This window comes from Pongo abelii, chromosome 1, assembly GCF_028885655.2.
Source record: "Pongo abelii isolate AG06213 chromosome 1, NHGRI_mPonAbe1-v2.0_pri, whole genome shotgun sequence".
Lineage (NCBI taxonomy): Eukaryota > Metazoa > Chordata > Mammalia > Primates > Hominidae > Pongo > Pongo abelii.
The window spans coordinates 185,928,114-185,954,776 of record NC_071985.2 but is presented as its reverse complement, the minus strand read 5'-3'; the positions used below and the strand labels follow the sequence as shown (position 1 = coordinate 185,954,776).

The following is a 26,663-nucleotide window of genomic DNA, read 5'->3' as shown; positions in this document are numbered from 1 at the left end:
ATAGATTTATTTTAAAAGTTGGAATATTATCCAAAAAATGCCTGGCACATAGTAGACATTTTTTTTTTTTTTTGAGACGGAGTCTCGCTCTGTCGCCCAGGCTGGAGTGCAATGGTGTGATCTCGGCTCACTGCAACTCCGCCTCCCAGGTTCAAGTGATTCTCCTGCCTCAGCCTCCTGAGCAGCTGGGATTATAGGCACCTGCCACAATGCCCAGCTAATTTGTATTTTAGTAGAGATGGGGTTTCATCATGTTGGCCAGGCCGGTCTCGAACTCCTGAGCTCAGGTGATCCATCCATCTTGGCCTCCCAAAGTGTTGGGATTACAGGCGTGAGCCACCATAGTAGACATTTAATAGATATTAATCAAATGTATTTAGCCTATAGATTCAATCTATGGATATAGTTAGGAAATGCCCCTTTACTGGGTGACATCCACTTATTCTGTATATATTTATTGGGGCATACTATTATTGCATATCTGGTGGCTTACCCTTAGGTGTAATTCAATGCTTCTCTGCCACCTCCAAGGAGCACTAATATATGGCTAAGACAAAATGGATTCCTTGGAGACAAATTAGGATCAAGATGCTAAGCGGTAGACCTTACACTGTGGACAAGCAGCAGGATTGAATTTTCAAGCATCAGTGTGGTATTGTGTCTTTTATTAATTCCATGTACTTGGCTTGGCTCCATGTGACTGCCAGTGTGATAAAATAGGCCCAAAGCTACTTGGAGATCCTCACTTCCTTGGAGTATTTCTCTTTTTGAGTGTTCCTATTGATCTGGTCTAGCTTGCCGGGGAGGAGTCTAAGAGATGGAAGGTTATTTAGGCCTGCCTTGATTATACAAGAGAGTTTTCTCTAAGCTCTATAAGATCCATCTCAGCTCACTAAATCTAAGGTTCCACAGAGGGCTTTTGGACCCTGTAGCAACTTTAAAACATGGCACCAAAATTTCTGACACTCCTCTTGAGAAGTAGGGCCTATGTACCCTCTCCTTGAATCTGGGCTCTGTGTGTGGTTGACTGAAAGAATATGATGAAAGAAGAGTTGCTGTGGCAGTTTCTAAACCCAGGTTTTAAAAACTGGCAGTTTCTACTCCCCATCTCCTGGAATGTTTACTCTTGAAGAGTAACATTTAGCCATCATGCTGTAGAAAGAAACCTAAGCAACTCATGGTAAACCCCATGGTCTTTAGGGAAAGAGGGTTTCCACAATGTTAGGGAGAGCCAAGAAAAATTTAAATAGTGTATTTTCCAGCTTCCCGTCCCTACACCAAAATTAAGTATTGACACTCATAAGAGGAAAAAAAGTATCCTCTATCAGCCATGTGAATGAGCCTTCTTGGATATGGATCCTCCAGCCCTCAGCTGAGCTGCCCCAGCTGATGCCATCTGGGATGAAGATTAGCTGTCCCCACTGAGCCCAGCCCAATTTTCAGGTAATAGGCAAAATAAATGTTTCTTGTTTTGGCTGGGCGCCGTGGCTCATGCCTGTAATCCCAGCACTTTGGGAGGCTGAGGCGGGCGGATCACTTGAGGTCACGAGTTTGAGACCAGCCTGGCCAACATGGGGAAACCCCGTCTCTACTAAAAATACAAAAATTAGCCGGGCATGGTGGCGGGTGCCTGTAATCCCAGCTACCCAGGAGGCAGAGGCAGGAGAATTGCTTGAACCTGGGAGGCAGAGGTTGCAGTGAGCTGAGGTCGTGCCACTGCACTCCAGCCCAGGCGACAGAGCAAGACTCCATCTCAACAACAACAACAAAAGGCAGGGCTTGGTGGCTCACGCCTGTAATTCCAGCACTTTGTGAGGCTGAGGCAGGCGGATGACCTGAGGTCGGGAGTTCGAGACCAGCCTGACCAACATGGAGAAACCACGTCTCTACGAAAAATACAAAAAAATTAGCCAGGTGTGGTGGTGCATGCCTGTAATCCCAGCTACTTGGGAGGCCGAGGCAGGAGAATCGCTTCAACCTGGGAGGCAGAGGTGGTGGTGAGCCGAGATTGTGCCATTGTACTCCAGCCTGGGCAACAAGAGTGAAACTGTCTCAAAAAAAAAAAAAGAACGTTTCTTGTTTTAAGTCATTGATTTGGGAATGGCTGTTTTGTAGCAATAGATAACAGGAACAGACTCAAAGGGCCAACTAGTCATAAAGTGTTTTTTTGCCTCACCTTGTCATTCCTGGAAATGACTCCCTGGAAAACCCTTGGCAGAGATGGGTGTCTGGGTTTCAGTTTTTAGAAATCTTTCCACATTAATATTTTCCTTAGTTGCCTAACATAACTGGCAGAAGGAGACAGGCAAGGAACAGGACATTAAGTACTCAACCAATTGTGGTCATAATTATCCAGAAAGATTTTTTTCTCTGTGAAAAAAAAATCACCACATATTGCTTTAAGTAGGTATACAAGAAAGTTTCAGACCCAAACCCCTGTGTGGAATCCTTAGTTCTGGTGTTCTATCATGGAAACAACAAAGACTGTCTTTTTGTCTCTGGCCCAAGGCCTTCACTAAAAGTATGCCAATAGCTTCCTAGCCCTTTTTCTCACAGACACCATATCCTTAAGATCTTTTAACTCTAATTGTGTGAACAAAGGGAAAGAAGGCACATTTGTTTTGATATGGCCTTTTTCATACTCCTGCTACCCGTTCCCAATATGACCAATTGTCCTTGTTCTTGGCTGCCCATGTCCTAGCTCCTCCTCCCCAGAAGCTGAAGGGTTTGGAGCCTTCTTCTTTTTTTTGAGACAGAGTCTTGCTCTGTTGCCAGGCTGGAGTGCAGTGGTGCGATCTCAGCTCACTGCAACCTCCGCCTCCTGGGTTCAAGCAATTCTCCTGCCTCAGCCTCCCAAGTAGTTAGGATTACAGGCATGCACCACCACATCCAGCTAATTTTGTATTTTTAGTAGAAACGGGGTTTCACCATGTTAGCCAAGCTGGTTTCCAACCTCAGGTGATCTGCCCGCCTCGGCCTCGCAAAGTGCTGGGATTACAGGCATGAGCCACTGCGCCTGGCCATGTTTTTTTATGTGAAAATTCACATATCTAAACGTGGGTCCCTGTTTTTGTATAGCCTTCAAGCTCAAAATAACGTTCACATTTTAAAATGGATTTTAAAAAGAAATAATATTTTGGGACACACGCAAATTATATAAATTCAAATTTCAGTACCCATAGAAAAATGTTTTGTTTTTGTTTTGAGACAGGGTCTGGCTCTGTTGCCCAGGCTAGAATGCAGTAGCACGATCTTGGCTCACTGGAGTTTGCACCTCCTGGGCTCAAAGGCTGCTCCCACCGCAGCCTCCACCTCCTGGGCTCAAGGGATCCTCCCACCTCAGCCTCCCATCTCAGCCTTCCGAGCATCTGGGACTACAGGTGCACACCACCATCTGTAGTGTAGTGTAGGCCTAGCTGGGCGCGGTGGCTCATGCCTGCAATCCCAGCACTTTGGGAGGCCAAGGCAGGAGGATCACTTGAGCCCAGGAGTTCAAGACCAGCCTGGACAACATGGTGAAACCCCCTCTCTACTAAAAATACAAAAATTAACCAGGCGTGGTGGCAGGTGCCTGTAATCCCAGCTACTTGGGAGGCTGAGGCAGAAGAATCGCTTGAACCTGGGAGGTGGAGGTTGCAGTGAGCCAAGATGGCACCACTGCATTCCAGCGTGGGTGACAGAGTGAGACTCCATCCCCCCCAAAAAAATTTTTTTCCAGCTGTGATAATCCAAAATATCCCATTCTCCTTTCTATGGTGGGAAGGAAAAGTTAGAAGTTGTGTAGAGGAAAGAGGTAGAAATTAAAGGGAGAATGGGAAAGAAGGGCAAACAAAGGCAAGTAGGTGAGGAGAAGGACAGGAAAAGAGACATGGAGAAGGGAGAGACTTATAAATGGGAAAAGAAGGGTAGGAAGGATGGGAATAAGTAAAAACAACAACAACAAAAAGAAAGCAAGGAGAGAGAGTGGAGATGGGGAAGAGCCAGAAAATGCTGAGTGAGCTAACAAAGGACCACCAAAAGAAAAAGGAGAATGGGGGTGGTCAGACAGAGGGCTATACCACTATCTTCCTCTCCTGTTTGCTTTCATTTACTAACGTCCTGGTCACTCTGCACTAAACAGCTTAGTTCCTTTCCCATAGTCTTTGTTCATTCCAGCACTATCTGACTTGAACTTGTACCTGTAGGACAAATCTAATACCCTGGACTCCTAGTTCTAAAAACAGGGCATGCATTCTGCCTCACCCTTCCATTCTCATGGTCTCACCCTGGACCTTGGCATCATCAGAAACTCACAAGCTGGGATATTTCAATTCCAAATATCCCACTCAGACCGGCAGCATCTATACTGCCAGCGCACTTGCTCATATACCCCACTGCAACCTTTCTTGGGCCAATGCTCTAAGACATTGGTCCCTTTCCCCACCACCCTCCAACCTCTCCATTACCAGGCTTCATGTGCCATTATTTGCTTTCCTGTATGGTTTTGATTCTACAGACAGCATCATGAACATTCTCTTGCAAACACTCTCATCACTTGGCCCCCTCTTTCTGTTGTACTTGCCAGGCAAAATCCCAATCCTCAGTAAATGCAACAAGCTGCCTTCTCTACCTGTGCCTGAATGGCCAAACATCTTCAATTATTTTGAATCTGTTACCTCAAATATCAAATGAGCTTTTAACGTTAGCCAGAAGGCCTTTTAAAGGCCCGTATGCACCAAGGCTCAGTTCTTGAACTTCTCCTTTTCTTCTCCCTTAAGATTTTTCCCTAATGAAGGGGGCAGGCGAACGGAGTTAAAGGGCTTCCATTGCAGTTAGAATACAGCCCAAATTCCTTTCCATAACCAAAAGTCCTGATCTGCCACCGACCTCACTTTCTCAACTTTTCACCTTCCATTCTCCCCTCATTTAACTCAGCCCTGGTCTCACTGTCACTGGCCTTTTTTCTTTTCTTTTTTTGAAGCAGTCTCATTGTCACCTAGGCAGGAGTGCAGTGGTGCTATTACGGCTCCTAGGCTCAAGTGAACATCCCAGTAGCTGGGATCACAGGCACGGGTCACGGAGCCGGCTTTTAAATTTTTGGTCGAGACGGGGTCTCGTCATGTTGTCCAGGCTGGTCTCGAACTCCTGGGCTCAAGCGATCCTCCTGCCTCAGCCTCCCAAAATGCTGGGATTACAGGCGTGAGCCACCGCGCCCAGCCAGGCCTTCCTTCAATTGCTTTAACATGCCAAGCCAACTTAGATTTTTTGCACATGCTTTTCTCTGTGGGACACTCTATCCTGGTGTTAGCCTCGTTTCGCTCTTTTCTATCCTTTTGTCTTGGCTTGAATGTCACCTCTTCTGAAGCCTTCTCTGGCGACCCTGGCCATCTTATGTCCTACTTGTTATTTCTTCAAAATCGTAATGCCTTTTGTATCTACTGGTGTTTACTCATTCACACTGGCTACCTCCCCATACCTCACTGGCTGGAATGGAAACTCACTGCGAGCAGAGACAATGGGTTTTGCTCTCCCGCGGATCACGTCCCAGCCTCCAGCTCAGCACCAGGCACTTGGGGGCGCAGGATAAAATATCTGCAGTCAGAAAGCACTAATAACCACCCAAGGGGTGGAGGAAAGCCGGCGCGTACCGCACGAGTGTCGCCGAGACGCCGCCGCAGCGCGAAGCTCCTCCCTTTCCGACAGCGCCGCGAACGACTGGGCAGCCACGGCGGCGGGGCCGCGGCGGGCGCCGGCTCAGCCCGCCCCTTTCTCCCGCCGCCTCCTCGCCCCGCCCCGCCCCGCTCCGCGCCGGCCGCTGTCAGCTCCCTCAGCGTCCGGCCGAGGCGTGGTGTATGCTGAGCCGCTACCACAGCCGGCTGCTCCACGTCCTGGGCCTTAGCTTCCTGCTGCAGAGCCGCCGGCCGATTCTCCTCTGCCCTCCACGTCTCATGAAGCCGCTGGTCGTGTTCGTCCTTGGCGGCCCCGGCGCTGGCAAGGGGACCCAGTGCTCCCGCATCGTCGAGGTGAGGCCCAGGCAGCAGGCGGGTTCCTTGGGGCTTGACGGGACGCGGGCCGGCCTGTCCCGCCGCCCCTGGTCCGCGCCCCCCGGAGTCGCCGAGCCGCAGACTACGAGTCCCGGCGGCCACCGCGCCGCCCGCGTGGCAGTGGCCGAGGGCCGCCGGCGCGCGGCATGCCGGGACTCGTAGTCCGCGCCCGCCCGCTTTGGGGGGCACCGCTTGAGGTCGCTTTGTTCCTGCGCCCCTTCTTTTCTTACATTTTGGGGACCAGATTGGTCTCTAGAGTGGGCTGGGAGAGGGATCCCGGAGGCCAACCTTTGGGGGTCCCCCAGCGCGCAGAGGTTAGCGTGTCGCTGATCGTGTGGCGGGTGAAGGCAGCAGGAGCGCGAATTTGGGTTAGAGGCCGTGTGCGCCCACAGTTGCCTGAAGGGGAAACCTATTTTTCTTCTCCGCGCTTTCCCTCTGGTTCTCTAAACTCCGCACTGTCACCTAACCTGCCTTTACCCTAGAAAGGAGCCCCGTGGGGCGGGGTGTTATTTTAGGCGTGCTGTGGGCTGCCGCTGGCACTCTCGAGCCCAGTCCTCGCAAGCTTTAGGGCGGGGCCAGCCCTGAGGCTCGGCCCGGGTCGGGGATGGGGAAAGCCGAGAGTGCTGTTCTGAGATCAAGCTTCAACCTTTGGCCCTGCTGCCAACTCAACGCTCGGCCCTCGGTCACTTCCTGTCTCCCAGCCTCAGTTAGCCCTTGTAATACAGTAAAAAGAGTCTCTGAACCCAGATTTTCTCAGGATATAAAACACCTCCCAAATGTAAAATGCTGTTACTTTTTTTTCTTTTGCTTTGAGACAGGTTACCAGTTCAATTCTTTTAACAATTTTTGAGCTAGATGTATGGTTGGTTAGCTGCATTGACACTGTGAGAAAAAAAGGCTTCATGGACAATCTGGAGAATGTTTGGGAAAGAAGGAAAACAAGATATCTAGAAACAGAAGAGGCGCCCATTGGTGGCCTCTAGTGAAATCACTCTGAAACTCTGTAACCAACAAAAGTTTTTTTGACCTAGAACTTCTAATTTCCTCCTCTATTAGGATATGGCCAATATTAGCATTGGGCTTTTGCTTCTCTCCTTATATGTTCATAACAATCAACTCCTGTCCTGTATTGTATTCCCTAAATAGCATCCAGAGAAAGTTAGATGAGTTCAACAAGTCATTATGTGTTGGACAGATGTATTTATAAATATTGATCATTTTGCCGGGCGCTGTGGCTCACTCCTGTAATCCCAGCACTTTGGGAGGCCGAGGCTGGCGGATCACGAGGTCAGGAGTTCGAGACCAGCCTGGCTAACATGGCGAAACGTCGTCTTTACTAAAAATACAAAAATTAGCCTGGCGTGGTGGCGGGCGCCTGTAATCCCAGCTACTCCGAAGGCTGAGGCAGGAGAATCGCTTGAAACCAGAAGGCGGAGGTTGCGGTGAGCCGAAATTGCACCACTGCACTCTAGCCTGGGCGAAAGAGTGAAACTCCGTCTCAAAAAAAAAAAAAAAAAAAATCATTTTAGGTGTCAAAGTGGAACTAGTCCAACTAAAAAAATACATAACATTTACATCCTCTTTAAAAAAATTTTTATTGTTGGTTCTCTTTACTTTCTTTTGTTGTTTTTTTGTTTTTGAGACAGTCTCACTCCGTCACCAGGCTGGAGTGCGGTGGTGCGATCTCAGCACACTGCAACCTCGGCCTCCCAGGTTCAAGCGATTTTCCTGCCTCAGCCTCTGAATAGCTGGGGTTACAGGTGTGTGCCACCACGCCTGGCTAATTTTTGTATTTTTGGTGGAGACGGGGTTTCACCATGTTGGCCAGGCTGATCTTGAACTCTTGACCTCGTGATCTGCCCGCCTCAGCCTCCCAAAGTGCTGGGATTATAGGCATGAGCCACCGTGCCTGGCCTTGTCACTTATCTATTAAAAAGCAAAGAGCCTGGCCACTGCACTCCAGCCTGGGCAACAGAGCGAGACTCCGTCTCAGAAATAAATAAATAAATAAATAAATAAATGGCAAGTGAAAAGTGGGAGTGATTTCAAATTTTTGTTTAATATATGTGATCTCTCTTAAATAGCATGATAGGGGAAGGGGCAAAGACTTTACAGTCAAAGAGATATAGGTTCAAACCCTGACTCTGCCATTTACTGTTTCTGTAGGCCCAGAGATGTTGTTATGTTTAGTTCCCTGTGAAAAGGGAAAACATAGAAATGGCTATTTTGTATGGTATTTGTGAATATTAAATGAGGTAAAATATCTGGCACACAGAGACAGATGCAGATAGTTTTTTTCTCCGCTTTAAACTTCTGATCTTATTACCTCTACTTTAAACTTCCTGATCTTATTATATTGGTTATTTTTATTGGTGGGTTTTGTTGTTGTTGTTTGTTTTGAGATCGAGTCTGTGTCACCCAGGCTGGAGTGCTGTGGCACCATCTTGGCCCACTCCAACCTCTGCCTCCTGGCCTCAAGCCATCCTCTCACCTCAGTCTCCTAAGTAGCTGGGATGACAGGTGTGCACCGCCACTCTCTGCTAACTTTTTTTTTTTAGGTTTTTGTAGAAACGAGGGCTCACTATATTGCCCAGGCTGGTCTCGAACTCCCAGACTCAAGGGATCTTACTACCTTGGCTTCTCAAAGTGTTGGCATTACAGGCATGAGCCGCCACGCCTGGCCTGGTTATTTTTATTGCAAAATAGTATTTTTCTTTTAAATTACTTTATGCATGTTATATTTGAATGCATTTAAATACAGTGTGCTGTTTCTGAATCATAATATGCCTTTAAAATGTCTGTACCTAAATTAATAATACCCATACTACTACACTGGTTAAAAAATAATCTACACATTCTGGGCTGGGCGCGGTAGCTCACGCCTGTAATCCCAGCAGTTTGGGAGGCCGAGGCAGGCGGATCACGAGGTCAGGAGATTGAGACCATCCTGGCTAACAAGGTGAAACCCCATCTCTACTAAAAATACAAAAATTAGCCGGGCGTGGCGGCAGGCGCCTGTAGTCCCAGCTACTCGGGAGGCTGAGGCAGGAGAATGGCATGAACCGGGGAGGTGGAGCTTGCAGTGAGCCAAGATCACGCCACTGCAGTCCAGCCTGGGCGACAGAGCGAGATTCCGTCTCAAAAAATAAAAATAAAAATAAATAAATAAAAAGTACATAAATGAAATAATAATCTACACATTCTGCAATTATTCTTTATTCTGTTCAGTAATGGCAAATAATATTTTAAACTTGTTAATTATCAGTTACAAGATTCCATGATGAGATATGTTCTGTAATGTATTATATTATTAAGATTTCAACAATTATTTGACGTTAAACTGTTATCTTCTTTAATGAAAATGTCTTCTCTTGAGTCTAGTTGCCGTAAACTTTATTAAGCTGTCAATCAGCTAATTCCAAATAGTTTATAATTTAGCAATTGCTGAATTCCCTAGCTGGCTAGACAGACACTGGAATATCTTTTTTTTTTTTTTTTTTTTTTTTTGAGACGAAGTCTCACACTGTCGGCCGGGCTGGTGTGCGGTGGGGCAATCTCGGCTCGCTGCAGCCTCCATCTTCCGGGTTCAAGCGATTCTCTGCCTCAGCCTCCTGAGTGGCTTGGACTACAGGCGCGCGCCACCATGCCCGGCTAATTTTTGTATTTTTAGTAGAGACAGGGTTTCACTATGTTGGCCAGGCTGGTCTCGAACTCCTGACCTCGTGATCCACCCACCTCGGCCTCGCAAAGTGCTGGGATTACAGGTGTGAGCCACCATGCCCGGCCTGGAGTATCTATCGTTAGTGAAGACAGCAGTATGTTGTTTTTTTCCTTTGTGAATCTCTTTATTTTGACTCAATATTTTTTTATACAGGCAATTATAAACTAAATTCCAAAATAATGTAATTTTTGGAGGTTTTTTTCCTGTAAGAAAAAAATTATATAAATCCACGTTAAATTCTCCAGTTAATCTGGCTGAAGCTAATGCAGCTCACAGGGCACCTGAAATTGTTACTTTAGTATGTTGATTTCCAACTCAGGCTGCCAGAAGTACATATTTGAGTCCTAGCTACAGAATCTTCAGTTGACAGGAAGAGAAGAAAAAGAGAAAACCAAAAACCCTTAGGGATATCTTGCTGTCTAAGGCACTGAAATTAGTGAAGTGGGTGTTAGAGGGAAGCTGGTATTTTTTCTCTGGAGGTGAATTCTGCTCTGCAAATTGCTCCTGGAGACCTAGAGAAGGTAAAGGCAAATCTGATACAGTGTCTTCTGAAAGTGTTCTGTACTGGGAAGGAAAGATTGGAGGGAGGTTTTTGGATTGATTTTGCACATTTATTTGTACTGATGTTTTTCAGTTTTGTTTGCTTTTCTCCTTCCTTCCTTCTTTCCTTCCTTCCTTCCTTCCTTCCCTCCCTCCCTCTCTCCTTCCCTCCCTCCCTCCTTCCCGTTCTTTCTTTATCTTCTTTTTTTTTTTTTTTTTTTTACCAAATACCCAGACTTGAAGGAGAATTTGTTTTATTTTCTAATTGTTTGTAAATCTGTATCCTCTAATACTGAATTTGTTTTTGAAAATGAGCTATTTTCTAAATCAGTGTGATACTTAAAGTTTCCAGAATGGAATTATTGTGCAGTAATTTATTTATAAAATCATGATGGGAATACTGTGTCATTCTTGAATTTTAAAAATTAAGCTTTATTTATATTTGTTGTTTTGGCCCAAATGAAATTATGTCAATGTAACCTAAATTTATATTTGAAAATAACCACCATTTTACATGCATTAGTTGGAAGAAATATTTAAACCTCTCTTTTAAAGATTGTGAACATTTTGCTTACATAAACAAATTATGACTAAAGCTTATAACTATGCCAAATTGCTTTCTGTAGCACCCAGAAAACTTTTTTTTTTTTTTATTTTGAGAGAGGGTCTCACTCTGTTGCCCAGGCTGAAGTACAGTGGCGTGACCTCGGCTCACTGCAACCTCCGCCTCCTGGGTTCAAGATATTCTCCCGCCTCAGCCTCCCAAGTAGCTGGGACTACAGACACATGCCACCATGAATGCCACGTTGGCCAGGCTGGTCTCGAACTTCTGACCTCAGGTGATCCACCTGCGTCAGCTTCCTAAAGTACTGAGATTATAGGCATGAGCCATTGCGCCTGGCCTCACCCAGAAAGCATTTTATCATCTGTGTCAACTTCCTCCAGGGCCTGTGTGGGTAACTTACTTTGCCTGGCCATCCTACTTACTGCACTTAGAAAAAGTTTTGGATGATAATTGACTTTAAGCATATATAAATCAGAAACTTGATTTCATTTATCTTTGTGTCCCCAGTGTTGAACATTGTGCCTGACACATAGTAACTGCTTATTAAGCACTTACTGTAATTATAAGTTGAATACATTGGATTCATAGAGTTTATTGTTTGTCCTGAAGATGTAAAATTTTTAAAAATTCGATCCCCAGAGGGCGCTCCAGTGGCAGTTGGCTCTCCCATTTTCAGGACCAGAGTGTTTGAATATCTTCCTCTGATCTCTGATTTCTTTTTCTTTCTTCCTTTCCTCTTTTTTTTTTTTTTTTAAGACAGAGCCTTACTCTGTTGCCCAGATGGGAGTGCAGTGGCATGATCTCGGCTCACCGCAGCCTCCGCTTCCCGGGTTCAAGCGATTCTCCTGCCTCAGCCTCCTGAGTAGCTGCAATTACAGGCGCCCACCACTATGCGTGGCTAATTTTTATATTTTTTAGTAGAGATGAGGTTTCACCATAATGGCCAGGCTGGTCTCAAACTCTTGACCTCAGGTGATCTGCCTGCCTCAGCCTCCCAAAGTGCTGAAATTACAAGCGTGAGCCACCGCATCCGGCCGCCCTCTTCCCTCCCCTCCCCTTCCCTTCCCTCCCCTCCCCTCCCCTCCCCTTCCCTTCCCTCCCCTCCCCTCCCCTCCCCTTCCCTCCCCTCCCCTTCCCTTCCCTTCCCTCCCCTCCCCTTCCCTTCCCTTCCCTCCCCTCCCCTTCCCTTCCCCTTTCTTATTTATGTATTTATTTATTTATTTATTTATTTATTTATTTGAGAGGAGCTCTCCTTCTGTTGCCCAGGCTGCAGTGCAGTGGCACAATCGTGGCTCATTCTCACTGCAGCCTCCACCTCCCAGGCTCAACTGATCTTTCCACCTCAGCCTCCCAAGTTGCTAGGTCTACAGGCACATGCCACCATGCCCAGCTAATTTTTTTTATTTTGTAGAAATGGGGTCTCCCCAGAGTGAGATTCCGTCTCAAAAAAAAAAGAAAAAAAAAAAGAAATGGGGTCTCCCTATGTTGCACAGGCTAGTCTCAAACTCCTGGGTTCAAACGATCCTCCCACCTCAGTCTCCAAAGTGCTGGGATTGCATCATGAGCCACTGTACCCAGCCTGTCTTCCTCAGATTTCTCATGTAACACTTTTGTTTACTCTCAATGAATGAATCAATGATATGTTTGTGAAAATCTGCTGAGCAGATTTCCTAGCTCCTCATTTCCTAGCTCCTCATTACAAATTCTCAAACAGAGCAGCATTCAGAAGAAACTAGATAGGAAAATCCACTGGATATTAAGGTCGAGTGTTTAAGAATATGCTTCCTTCCTTTTGGTGGAATAATAATTTTTTTTTTTTCGAGGCGGAGTTTCGGTTGCCCAGGCTAGAGTGCAGTGGCACAATCTTGGCTCACCACAACCTCTGCCTCCTGGGTTCAAGCGATTCTCCTGCCTCAGCCTCCCGAGCGGTTGGGATTACAGGCATGCGCCACCATGCCCGGCTAATTTTGTATTTTTAGTAGAGATGGGGTTTCTCCATGTTGGTCAGGCTGGTCTCGGACTCCTGACCTCAGGTGATCCGCCCGCCTCAGCCTCCCAAAGTGTTGGGATTACAGGTATGATCTACCATGCCTGGCAAATTTTTTCTTTTTTAAGAAAGTTTACATTATCTGTAAAAGAGGTGGTCCACAGGATACTTGACTCTTCAGAAGCACCACTGTTTCATTAAGTGTGCTTATGACATGGGATTTTTGTTAAGAACTTGGAGGAGGGGAGATCTTCAGATTATTTATTGCCCTTAATTTTGAAAACTTTCATTTTTTGCCTTTCCATTTTAAGTTATATGAGTAACACATGTCCATTGGGAAAATGTTACATCTTTTCTAATCCTGAGATCACCAGTAGTAACTGCTTGTTATGAACTGCTTTCCCATCTCTTTCTCAATGTTCTTGTGAACAAAAATGCAAATATTTATATTTTTTACCTTCAAGTGAGATTATTGTATTTTTTGCTGACTGTATCATGGATATCCTTTCAGTTCTTTACCTATAGATTTAATTCATTTGTGTTTTTTTGTTTGTTTGTTTTGAGACGGAGACTCACTCAGTCTGTCACCCAGGCTAGAGAACCTTGGCACTATCTTGTCTCACTGCAGCCTCTGCCTTCCAGGTTCAAGAGATTCTCCTGCCTCAGCCTCCCAAGTAGCTGAGATTACAGGTGTGTGCTACCACGCCTGGCTAATTTTTGTGTTTTTAGCGGAGACAGTGTTTCATTAGGTATTTCTTTATAGCAGTGTGAGAATGGACTAATACAGTCTACTTTAAGATTTTTATTTTTATTATTTATTATTTATTTATTTATTTAGACAGAGTCTTGCTCTGTCGCCCAGGTTGGAGTGCAATGGTGTGATCTCGGCTCACTGCAACCTTTGCCTCCCAGGTTCAAGCGATTCTCATGCCTCAGCCTCCCGAGTAGCTGGGATTCGCCCAGCTAATTTTTTAGTACTTTTAGTAGAGACAGAGTTTCACTGTGTTAGCCAGGATGGTCTCGATCTCCTGACCTCGTGATCCACCCACCTCAGTCTCCCAAAGTGCTGGGATTACAGGCGTGAACCACCGATCCTGGCCAATTTTTATTTTTTGGGGACAGGGTCTTGCTCAGTCCCCCAGGCTGGAGTATAGTGGCTCTATCACCGCTCACTGCAGCCACTTGGCTCAAGCGATCCTCCTGCCTTATCCTTCAGAGTAGCTGGGACTACAGGCTCACACCACCAGGCCTGGCTAATTATTTTTTATTTTATTTTTTTGAGATGGAGTCTTGCTCTGCCACCCAGGCTAGAGTGCAGTGGGGTGATCTCGGCTCACTGCAACCTCCGCCTCCTGGGTTCAAGCAATTCTCTTGCCTCAGCCTCCCGAGTAGCTGGGATTACAGGTGCCCACGACCACACCTGGCTAATTTTTGTATTTTTAGTAGAGACGGGGTTTCACCATGTTGGCCAGGCTGGTCTTGAACTCTTGACCTCAGGTGATCTGCCCGCCTCGGCCTCCCAGTTAGCCAGGCCTGGCTAATTATTTTTTGTAAAGACAAGGTCTCACTGTGTTGCCCAGGCTGGTACTCACTCGACTGCTTCAAATGCTAAACTCTTCCAGAAACACCCTCACAGATGATAATGTTTACCAGCTATCTGGGTATCCCTTAATCCAGTCAAGTTGACACCAAAAATTAATCATCACAAACATTACACTTATTATATTTCTATCAAAAGTATATGAATATCAGCTTGGATGATTATTTTAATTTTTACAAATTTGTTAATCTATTTTCTGAGGTTTTTGAGAATCTTTTCCTTTTTTTCTTTTTTCTTTTTTTTTTTTGAGACAGAGTCTCACTCTGTTGCGCAGCCTGGAGTGCAGTGGTGCCATCTCAGCTCGCTGTAGCTTCTGCCTCCTGGGTTCAGGAAATTCTCCTGCCTCAGCCTCCCAAGGAGCTGGGATTACAGGCCCGTGCCACCATGCCCAAATAATTTTTGTATTTTTAGTAGAGATGGGGTTTCACCATGTTGGCCAGGTTGGTCTCGAACTCCTGGCTTTGTGATTCATCCGCCTCAGCCTCCCAAAGTGCTAGGATTACAGGCAAAAGCCACTGCGCCTGGCAATTCTTTTTTTAAAGTGAAATGGCATAATTAACCATGTGTATTTTTTTTTTTTTTTTGAAACGGAATCTCGCTCTGTCGCCCAGGCTAGAGTACAGTGGCGTGATCTCTGCTCACTGCAACCTCTGCCTCCCGGATTCAAGCAATTCTTGTGCCTCCATTTCCCGAGTAGCTGAGAATACAGGCGCATGCCACCATACCCGGTTAATTTTTGTATTTTTAGTAGAGATGGGGTTTCACCGTGTTGGCCAGGCTGGTCTTGAACTCCAGACCTCAAGTGATCCACCTGCCTCGGCCTCCCAAAGTGCTGGGATTACAGGCGTGAGCCACAATGCCCGGCCCTGTGTGTATTTTTAAAAAATATTTTCCTGGCTGGGCGCGGTGGCTCACATCTGTAATCCCAGCACTTTGGGAGGCCAAGGCGGGTGGATCAGGAGGCTGTAATCCCAGCTACTCCAGAGGCTGAAGCAGGAGAATCGCTTGAACCTGGGAGGAGGACGTCGTAGTGAGCCAAGACCACACCATTGCACTCCAGCCTGGGCAACAGAGTGAGACTCCGTCTCAAAAAAAAGGTCTCAGAAAAAAACACAAAACTTCCCTGTACTTGTCATTTATTCAGAAAACACTTTTTGAGAGCTAGGCACTGTGATATTGGTTGTTGAGTTGAGTAAGAAGACACAGATTGGCCAGTTGCAGTGGCTCATGCCTGTAATCCCAGCACTTTGGGAAGCCAAGGTGCAAGAATCACTTGAGCCAAGGAGTTCAAGACCAGCCTGGGAAACTTATCAAAAGCCCATCCCTGCATGGTGGCGGGTGCCTGTAGTCCAGCTACTCAGGAGGCTGAGGCAGGAGCATGGCATGAACCCGGGAGGCAGAGCTTGCAGTGAGCCGAGATTGCACCACTGCACTCCAGCCTGGGTGACAGAGAGAGACTCCGTCTCAAAAAAAAAAAAAAGCGCATCTCTACAAAAACTTACCTGGGCCTGGTGGTGCGTGCCTGTGGTCCCAGTTACTTGAGAGGCTGAGGTGAGAGAATCACCTGAGCAGGAGAAGTCAAGGCTGCAATAAGACATGATCACGCCACTGTGCTTCAGCCTGGGCAACAGAGCAAGACCATGTCTTAAAAAAAAAAAAAAAGACAACAGACCCTGCTGCCAAAAGTTTACAATGTAGTGAGGAAACAAGGAAATTAATTGGTGATGGCTACAGGATAGAATGATAAATCCTATGATATAAATATACCAAATATCCCATTTAGGGACATTTAGGGAAGGGACATCTAAATGTCAGTTTAATGAGTCAGGGAGGGCTTCCCAGAGGAGGTGATGTGTATGAGCTCAATTTTGAAGGACAGTGGGAAAGAAGCAGTTGGGAGATGGAAAACACTTAAAGCAGTTATCCTTGTATAGGGTTACTGGAGGATTCAATTCTGAGTAAAGTGTGAGAGAGTAAATCGACATAAGTGAGGCTGACTCAAAAAACACTCCCTTGAATGCAAACAGATATGAAAGAAGTTTGCAGATATTAAAGTTCAACTGTAAATTATTATTTTTTTTTCTTTCTTTTTTTTGAGATGGAGTCTCACTCTGTCACCTGGACAGAGTGCAGGCTGGAGTGCAGTGGCACAGTCTCGGTTCACTGCAACCTCCACTTCCCGGGTTCAAGCGATTCTCCTGCCTCAGCCTCCCAAGTAGCTGGGATTACAGGCACACACCACCATACCTGGCTAATTTTTGTATTTTTGGTAGAGATGGGGTTTTACCATGTTGGCCAGGCTGGTCTTGAACTCCTGACCTCAGGTGATCTGCCTGCCTCACCTTCCAAAGTGCTGGGATTACAGGTGTGAACCACCATGCCTGGCCTAACTGTAAATTATTTCAAAACTGTTTATCTTTTAGTTTTGCCTCCCTAACTAGAGTGTAATGTCTTTAAGGTGGGGACCCTATCTTTTCCCTCTCATTTCACTACGCGTTTTTCATTTATTTATTTATTTATTTATTTATTCATTTATTTTTACAAGGACTCTGGCTCTGTTGCTCAGGCTGGAGTGCAGTAGTGCGATATCGGCTCATTGCAACCTTTGCCTCCCGGGTTCACGCGATTCTCCTGCCTCAGCCTCCCGAGTAGCTGGGATTACAAGCGTGCACCACCATGCCCAGCTAATTTATTGTATTTTTAGCAGAGATGGAGTTTCACCATGTTGCCCAGGCTGGTCTCAAACTCCTGACCTCAGGTGGTCCGCCCGCCTCAGCCTCCCAAAGTGCTGGGATTACAGGCGTGAGCCACCACGCCCGGCCTTCATTCTACTACATGGTTTTTGAAACGCCTTAGTCATCCTTCAGATCTTAGCTTAAAGACTCTCAAATGTTCTCAGTTTATGATGCCCTTAGTGTCTCAGCTTTTTTTCATAGAAATACCTAACAGCTATATTAAGTAAGTAATTAGGTGTAAACAATACTTAAGAAGTATTTTCTAACAAGTTAGTAGCTGTTTGAAGAAATGATACATAGAAATTAGGAGAAAAAATTAGGAGAAAAAAAGTAGCAATTTAATTTCTTTTTTTTTTTTTTTTTTTGAGACAGAGTCTCACTCTGTTGCCCAGCCTGGAGTGCAGTGGCGGGATCTTGGCTCACTGCAAGCTCTGCCTCCCGGGTTCACACCATTCTCCTGCCTCAGCCTCCCGAGTAGCTGGGACTACAGGTGCCCACCACCACGCCCGGCTAATTTTTTGTATTTTTAGTCGATCTCCTGACCTCGTGATCCCCCCACCTTGGCCTCCCAAAGTGCTGGGATTATAGGCATGAGCCACCGCACCTGGCCTTTTTTTTTTTTCTTTTGAGATGGAGTTTCCCTCTTGTTGTCCAGGCTGGAGTGCAATGGCTTGATCTTGGCTCACTGCAACCTCTACCTCCCAGGTTCAAGCAATTCTCCTGCCTCAGCCTCCTAAGTAGTTGAGATTACAGGCATGTGCCACCATGCCCAGCTAATTTTGCATTTTGGGTAGAGATGGGGATTTACCATGTTGGTTGGACTCCTGACCTCAGGTGATCCGCCCACCTTGGCCTACTAAAGTGCTGGGATTAGAGGTGTGAGCCACAATGCCTGGCCTTTTTTTTTTTTTTTTTTTGAGACAGAGTCTCACTCTGTCACCCAGGCTGGAGTGCAGTGGCGCCATCTTGGCTCACTGCAACCTCTGCCTCCCGGGTTCAAGAGATTCTCCTGCCTCAGCCTCCCGAGTAGCTGGGACTACAGGTGCCCGCCACCACGCCCGGCTAATTTTTGTATTATTAGTAGAGACGGGGTTTTATCGTGTTGGCCAGGCTGGTCTCGAACTCATGACCTCGTGATCCGCCAGCCTTGGCCTCCCAAAGTGCTGGGATTACAGGCGTGAGCCACTGCGCCAAGCCTAATTTCATTCTTAAGTAACCACACTTACTAATGAAATATATATGCCTGTTGTGCACTGTTTCTCATACGTTGGAATCATATTGGACACTTCCACCTGCACTTCTTATTAATTTTATCTCCCTGTCTCTTTTCTTTCTCTCTCTCTTTTTTTTTTTTCTTTTTTGAGTTGGAGTTTCACTCTGGCGCCCAGGCTTGAGTGCAATGGTGTGATCTTGACTCACTGCAACCTCAGCCTCCTGGGTTCAAGCAATTGTCCTGCCTCATCCTCTCAAGTAACTGACACTACAGGCGTGCGCCACCATGCCTGGCTACTTTTTATATTTTTAGTAGAGACGGGGTTTCACCATGTTGGCCAGGCTGGTCTCGAACCTCAGACCTCAGGTGATCGCCTGCCTTGGCCTCCCAAAATGCTGGGATTACAGGCATGAGCCACCGTGCCTGGCCGGTTTGTTTGCCTTCCCCTCCCCCTCCCCATCTCTCCTCCTCCCTCCTCTCCCCTCTCCTCCCCTCCCCTTCCCTTCCCTTCCCCAAGTGATTCTCCTGCCTCAGCCTCCCAAATAACTGGGATTACAGGCGCCCGCCACCATACCCGGCTAATTTTTGTATTTTTAGTAGAGATGGGTTTCACCACGTTGGCCAGGCTGGTCTTGAACTCCTAACCTCAGATGATCCACCTGCCTCGGCCTCCCAAAGTCTTGGGATTATAGGCATGAGCCATCGTACCCGGCCTATTTTATTTTTTTATTTTCTTTCTTTCCCTTCCTCCTTCTGTTCCTCCTTTCCTCCCTCCTTCCCTCCCTCCCTCCCTCCCTCCCTCCCTTTCTTCCTTCCTTCCTTCCTTCCTTTCTTCTTTCCTTCCTTCCATTCATTCATTCTCTCATTCATTCACTTTGTTGCCCAGGCTGGAGTGCAGTGGCACAATCATAGCTCATTGCAGCCTCCAACTCCTGGATTCAGGCAGTCCTCCCACCTCAGCCTCATGAGTAGCTGGGACTATAGGCACATCACACCATACCTCTCTAATGTTTAAAATTCTTGTAGAGAGAGGTCTCATTATGTTGCACAGGCTGGTCTTGAACTCCTGGCATCAAGCTGTCCTCTTGCCTCGGCCTCCCCAAATGCTGAGATTACAGGCATGAGCTGCTGTGCCTGTCCCACATTAATTTTCATGTGATACTTGTTTTTATCACAGCAACAGCCCATAAAAAATCAACCTCACAAAGATATGATGTAATTGAAAGGAATGTACCATGATTTTTTTTTGTTGTTTTTGGTTTTTGTTGTTGTTGAGACAGAGTGTCACTCTGTCATCCAGGCTGGAATGCAGTGGTGCATTCTCAGCTCACTGCAACCTGCGTCTCCCAGGTTCAAGCGAATCTCCTGCCTCAGCCTCCCGAGTAGCTAGGACTACAGGCATGCGCCATCACCATGCCTGGCTAATTTTTGTATTATTAGTAGAGACGGCGTTTCACCATGTTGGCCAGGGTGGTCTCGAGCACCTGACTTCAAGTGATCTGCCTGTCTCAGTCTCCCACAGTGCTGGGATTACAGGTGTGAGCCATCGTGCCCAGTCCATGATCTTAAGTTGAAAATTAACTATCTTGTGTTCACTTAGTGTCACATTGACTATTGCTGTGTTTCCTTTAAAAAATTAAACCCAGAGCACTATTGTGAATTTGCTGTACCACATTCCAGTTTAGATGCTAATGCAAAAGGATTGTAATCACTGAAGACCTCCAAAAGTCACGTGGGAGTACAGTATTTTAACGGGTAGCTTTCTGAATTGAAATCCAGAGGATTAGAGAAATCAATCTAGTAGTGGGACTTTTTGTCCAGGTTAGAGACAGAAAGGATGGGGACTCTGCTGGTAGTATAGAGACAGCACATATATTTTGATGTCTTATTTTTTTGTTTCATGTTGGCCTAGTCACACTGATTCTTACTACCTTAAAGCTAATACTTTTAGCCCAATTGCCGTATGAAAATGTGTTTGCTCTTACATTTTAGTTGCTTTAACCTGACAAATTAAGAACATTTTTACAGACTAAACATGTGATAAGAGCATTTAGAACTTTAATAGGGAACAGGTGTGACAGACATACTGTTTGCTGACAGTTTTATGCTGCCTGGTGCGTAAACTTAACAAACCATCACTTTGGTAAAGGAAAAAGCACCAGTTATTACTTACTAGTCTCAGAGGCCTTCACTTTGAGGAACTGGGTCCCATGAAACATGTTCTTCCATGCCTGGTTTCCATCAGTCTTCTCCAGAAGACCCATAAGCTGGTTCCATTCCCACTTGGAATGTATCCTATGTCAACAAGCAATTGAATATGCCTAATTTGGGGCTACGCAAAAGTCGGTTTCCGTACCCACTTTCTGTTTGGAGCTTCCAGAATGTGTTAATCATTGATTGGTATTGGAAAATGTTACATGTTTAATTTAACCCACAAGCTTTACTTGTATAATTATGTGTGATTTAGTTAGGTAATGACATGAATTTTCATTTTCTTGATGCCTACTGGGAGTATAGAGACAGCACAGATGTTTTGATTGTATAATTGGGTGTTGACTTAATGGTTAATTTAGGTTTTCAAATAGAGTTTTTCCTTGCTATGTATCATTTGAAGGGCAAGGGAAGTGAAAAGTGGAAATGGTAATGTTTCAGAAGTGGGGAAAGGCAAGGAGGAAGCAAAGGAAGCAAGAAGGATGGTCAGAATCAGGCTGAATCAAGGTGGATCAAATATGCCTAGCTTTCTGTGTGTGGATAAAGTTTCTGATCTCATCTCCAAGCCAGGATATAACAAAATGATCAACTTTGAGTCTCTTCTTTAACTCCCACCACTAGATTCTGTTATTCAATGGCCATAGTAGCTTGAAGACAAAAGACTGCATCTCCATGTGGGTCACCTAGGAATTACCTCAGAGGCCTGTTGTGGAATAATAGAGTTATTGAGAGTGAGGAGACCTGGGTTCAAGTGCCAGATTTCTTTCCAGTAACTGGCAAGTCAGCTTATCTCAATTTTCCCTTTTGTAAAATGAAGCGTATAGAGGAGTAGATGGTCTTGCCAGCTCCAAAACAGATCTGTACTTCAAAACTTCTGTGTTAGGTAGCATATAACCCAATATAGTCACACCCAAAAGGCAAAATATCCAGTTACTATGAATATGTGTGCCTTCTTTGCTATTCTGTGGCATATGAGTTGGAGCACCAAGGAATTGTGTTTAATAAATTCCTTTATTTCATGTTCATCTAGAACTTCACAGTGGTAACATTGCACCTATAAAGTTGAGAAAAGGAAAGCTTTTTGAAATGTAACAGTTGCTTGTATGTATTTTTAATTAAAAATTTTTAAGAAATGTGCTATTAGGGCCAACTTTCTAAATGTTCTTTTTTGTTTGTTTGTTTGTTTTGGAGACAGGGTCTTGTTCTGTTGCCCAACTTTCTAATTTTTCTTTTTTTGAGACAGGGTCTCGCTCTGTTGACCAGGCTGGAGTGCAGTGGCGCAATCTCGGCTCACTGCAACCTTCGCCTCCCGGTTCAAGTGATTCTCCTGCCTCAGCTTCCCAAGTAGCTGGGATTACAGGCACGTGCCACCACGCCCAGCTAATTTTTTGTATTTTTAGTATAGATGGGGTTTCGCCATGTTGGCCAGGCTGGTCTCGAACTCCTGACCTCAAGTGATCCACCCACCTTGGCCTCCCAAAGTGCTGGGATTATAGGCATGAGCCATCTTGCTCAGCCTTATTGTTTATATAGAAACAGGGTCTCAACATGTTGCCCGGGATGGTCTCAAACTCCTGGGTTCAAACAGTCTGCCTACCTCAGCCTTCCAAAGTGCTGGAATTACAGGTGTGAGCCACCATGCTCTGCCTACTCTTTTTTTTTTTTTTGAGACAGGACCTTGTGCTGTCACCAGGCTGGAGTGCAGTGACATGATCATGGCTCACTGAAGCCTCGACTTTTCGGGCTCAGGTGATTCTCCCACCTCAGCCTACAGGCACAAGCTTGTAGTCCCAGCTACTTGGGGCCAATTTATGGGTTGAGGTTGGGGAGGGGATGTTGTTTTGGTAGAGGTGGGGTTTCACCATGTTACCTAGGCTGGTCTTGAACTCTTGGGCTCAAGTGATCTGCCTGTCTTAGCCTCTCAAAGTGCTGAGATTACAGGCATGAGCCACTGTGCCCAGCTATTTTGGTTACTCTTATTTAAAGTAGTGTGCATACATTATAGAAAAATTGGAAAATACAGGCCAGGTGCCGTGGCTCATGCCCGTAATCCCAGCACTTTGGGAGGCCGAGGTGGGTGGATCATGAGGTCAGGAGTTCGAGACCAGCCTGATCAACATGGTGAAACACCGTCTCTAATAAAAATGCAAAAAAAAACACAAAAAATTAGCCAGACGTGGTGGCACGCACCTGTAATCCCAGCTACTCAGGAGGCTGAGGCAGGAGAATTGCTTGAACCCGGGAGGGCAGAGGTTGCATTGAGCCAAGATCATGCCACTGCACTCCAGCCTGGGCGACAGAGTGAGACTCTGTCTCAAAAAAAAAAAAAAGAAAAATTGGAAAATACAGATCCCCCACCCTTCCCTAGCTCCTGGTAAGTTCTAATCTACTGTCTCTATGAGTTTGCCTATTTTAGGTACCTCATATAAGTAATTGAATTATATGATATTTGTCATTTTGTGTCTGGCTTATTTTACTTAACATAATTTTTGTTTGTTTGTTTGTGACGGAGTCTTGCTTTGTTGCCCAGGCTGGAGTTCAGTGGCACGATCTCAGCTCACTGCAACCTCTGCCTCCCAGATTCAAGTGATTCTGCCTCAGCCTCCCAAGTATCTGGGACTACAGGCACATGCCACCACGCCCGGCTAAATTTTTGTATTTTTATTAGAGATGGGGTTTCACTGTGTTAGCCAGGGTGGTCTCGATCTCCTGACCTCGCAATCCACCTGCCTCGACCTCCCAAAGTGCTGGGATTACAGGTGTGAGCCACTGCGCCTAGCCCATAATGTTTTTAAGCTTCCTCCATGTTAGCATGTATCAGAACTTCCTTCCTTTTTATGGCTGAATAATGTTCCATTATATGCAGCACATTGTGCTTAGTCATTCATCTGTTGATGGACACTTAGGTTGTTTCCACCTCTGGTTACTGTGAATAATACTGCAGTGATTGATGTACAAGTATCTGTTTGAGTCTGTTTTCAGTTCTTTGGGGTATATACATAGAAATGGAATTGCTGAGTCACATGGTAATTTTGTGTTTAACTTGTTAAGGAACCACTAAACTATTTTCCACAGGAGCTGCACCATTTTACATATCCACCAGCAGTGTACAAAGGTTCCAGTTTCTCCACATCTTCACCAATGCTTATTTTTTTTGTTTTTGTTGTTGTTTTTAAAATTATAGCCATTCTCGTAGGTGTGAAGGGTTTTTTTTTTTTTTTTCTCAGAATAGTGCATTTAAAAAATTGTCTTTGGCTGGGTGTGATGGCTTACACCTGTAATCCCAGCACTTTGGGAGGCCAAGGCAGGCGGATCATTTGAGGTCAGGAGTTGATTACCAGCCTGACCAACATAGTGAAACCCTGTCTCTACTAAAAATACAAAAAATTAGCTGGCATGGTGTTGCACGTCTGTAATCCCAGCTACTAGGGAGGCTGAGGCAGGAGAATTGCTTGAACCCGGGAGGCGGAGGTTGCAGTGAGCTGAGAGTGTGCCACTGCACTCCAGCCTGGGCAACAGAGTGAGATTTCATCTCAAAAAAGTAAATAAATAAAAATAAAAAGATGTCTTTTAATTGGGTTATATATCTTCTTATCGAGCTGTAAGAGTTTATATATTTTAAAGATAAGTCCCTTATCCAGATATATGATTTATAAACATTTTCTCCCATCCTGCGGGCTGTCTTTTATTTTCTTGGTAGTGTCCTTTAAAGTAAAATGTTTTAAATTTTGAGGAGATCTTACATCTTGTACAATAGAACATACAGTATGCTTTCTATTGCCTATGGTGCAGAGATTAAAAAGGCTGATAAGCTAGTCCAAAACTACAAAAATAGAGATGTAACTGGTATCTATATAGTGCCACGAGTTGGGAGTGGAAAAGAGAGGGGGTAGTGGTAAATGGAAAGGAAGGTGGGGAGGGATAGGGGGTCACAGATTCTCATTACTTCTTTGACCAGTTCCAGGGCATAACTGAGTTCAAGTTAATTAAATCAGATTAGTGGGATGCCCATTAAGCAAAAAGTCACCTATTTTGTAAATGGTTTTCAATGCTTTTTCTATTGTGTAGTCGTGACAGGAAAAATATATGGAAAAATTTTCCATAAGATTACCACTTCTTAGGTCATTTTCCTTGATGAAGTTAGGCTCTAATCAAGAACCAAGAGGCCCATGTAGTCTGCTCTACATTATAGAAATGGGTACAGTTATTTATGGTCATCATTAAATCCCATGCTGGGCTGTGGTTTGATTGCGATATTGTTTAAAAATGTATATCACTAAACTGACTTTAATTTTAGATTGAGCAAAATGTACTTATGAAGGTAAATTTTATACCAAAATTAAAAAAAAATTACTACTTTTCAAGCCAAATAATGATTTCTCTTACACTTCTATTAGCACAGGTTATTGGAGTAACAATGAAGGTGATTCTTTGTTATCTAAGCAGTGATTGATGTTTTTCTAAAAAGTCAATTAAGAGAGGTTACTTGGCACAATAAAGTTATGAAAGTGCTCCAGTGGGTTATTTTGGAGACTAACTAAGAGTAGTATGCTTGTATTGTCTATGCCATAGAAGTGGCATTTCCAGAATATCTTGCTTATAATTTTGAACTCTAATGTCTGGAGTAAAGCTTCATTGAAATATGTTTCCTTTTAAACTTTTGCTGCTGTACCTTATGGATCCTCTCAACTGAGTATGTCTCTAAATTTCCTTCTGTTTCTAGGCTATAAAACTGGACTGTTTTCTGTCTCCTTCTGTAACTCTTGACTTCATGCCCATGCAGTGTGTTTCTGTGTTACTATATTATACTTTTGTTTCTTCTTTGTTTAAGGAGTGGATCACTTTCCAGAAAAATTTTTATCTAAACACTTGAATTGATTTTTGTATTTAGAGCAGTTCACCAATATGTCTCCAGAGCTGCTATTCTCTATCATGATTTAGTTTTAAATTTTAGATAAGTTTTTGATTGTGCAGGTACTGTTTCCCTTTTTTCTTAATATCATATGGTGGCTTTTATATTGGGATTCTTATCCTTACTTAATGTGAGACAACTGAATTTTATTTTGCTGTGCTCTTAGGATTTGATGTTAATAAAACATTTAAATAATCAATCTTTCCTTGTGATATATACCTTTTGTTTTGAGATGGAGTCTCACTCTGTCACCTAGGCTGGAGTGCAGTGGCGTGATCTTGGCTCACTTCAACTTCGGCCTCTCAGGTTCAAGCAATTCTCCTGCCTCAGCCTCCCGAGTAGCTGGGATTACAGGCACCCGCTCCCATGCCTGGCTAATTTTTGTATTTTTAGTAGAGACGGCGTTTCACCATGTTGTCCAGGCTGGTCTCGAATTCCTGACCTCCAGCGATCCTCCTGCCTTGGCCTCCCAAAGTGCTGGGATTACAGGCATGAGCCACTGCGCCTGGCCTGATATTTACCTTTTAAATATGTATAGGTTGGGCATGGTGGCTCAGTCTTGTAAGCCCAGCACTTTGGGAGGCTAAGGTGGAAGGATTGCTTGAGCCCAGAGTTTGAGACCAGCTTAGACAACATAGTGAACCCCATCTCTACAAAAATAAAAAAGTGAAAAAATTAGCCAGGCATGATGGCATGCCCGTAGTCCCAGCTACTCGGGAGGCCGAGGCGGCAGGATCACTTGAGCCCAGGAGGTAAAGGCTGCAGTGAGCCGTGATTGTGCCACTGTATTCCAGCCTGGGCAACAGAGCAAGACACTGCCTCAATAAATAAATAAAGATGTATGGATAGTGCATACTTTTTTAAAACTAATAAAGTTTATGTGTATATGTGTATATCGTAAAAAAATTCAAACAATTTTGGAAGTACACAAAGTAAAAAATGAAAGTTCTCTTTAATCTCATCCTACCCTCCTTATGTAATCACTTGTCAGGTTTTTGCGTGCGTGCCTCTCTGGTCCTTTTTGGATGTATTTATACTCAGATATAATGCACATTTGTATGCACATACACATTGCTTATTGTTTTGTGACTTGCTTTTTTTTTTTTTTTTTTGGCTTAACAGTATATCTTGGAGAGCGTTTCATATCGGAACATAC

The 26,663-nt window shown here is 44.9% G+C and overlaps 2 protein-coding genes across 6 annotated transcripts in view; one reads left to right on the top strand and one right to left on the bottom strand.

The window, feature by feature from the left end:
- STIL (STIL centriolar assembly protein) overlaps positions 1-5,620 on the bottom strand; it is an 81,379-nt gene extending 75,759 nt beyond the window's left edge. For all 4 annotated transcript variants that reach the window (XM_054535079.2, XM_054535091.2, XM_063712569.1 and 1 more), the window contains exon 1: positions 5,456-5,620. The gene's annotated coding sequence lies outside the window, so the exon portion shown is untranslated. The remainder of the gene's footprint in view (positions 1-5,455) is intronic.
- The window catches only part of CMPK1 (cytidine/uridine monophosphate kinase 1), a 46,044-nt gene continuing 24,956 nt past the window's right edge, over positions 5,576-26,663 (top strand). Inside the window, exon 1 of one of the 2 annotated variants that reach the window (XM_002810857.6) lies at positions 5,576-6,002. In XM_002810857.6, coding sequence (XP_002810903.1) covers positions 5,832-6,002 — 171 coding nt within the window. In that variant the 5' untranslated portion in view covers positions 5,576-5,831. The remainder of the gene's footprint in view (positions 6,003-26,663) is intronic. The other variant, XM_054535093.2, reaches the window with a different exon arrangement.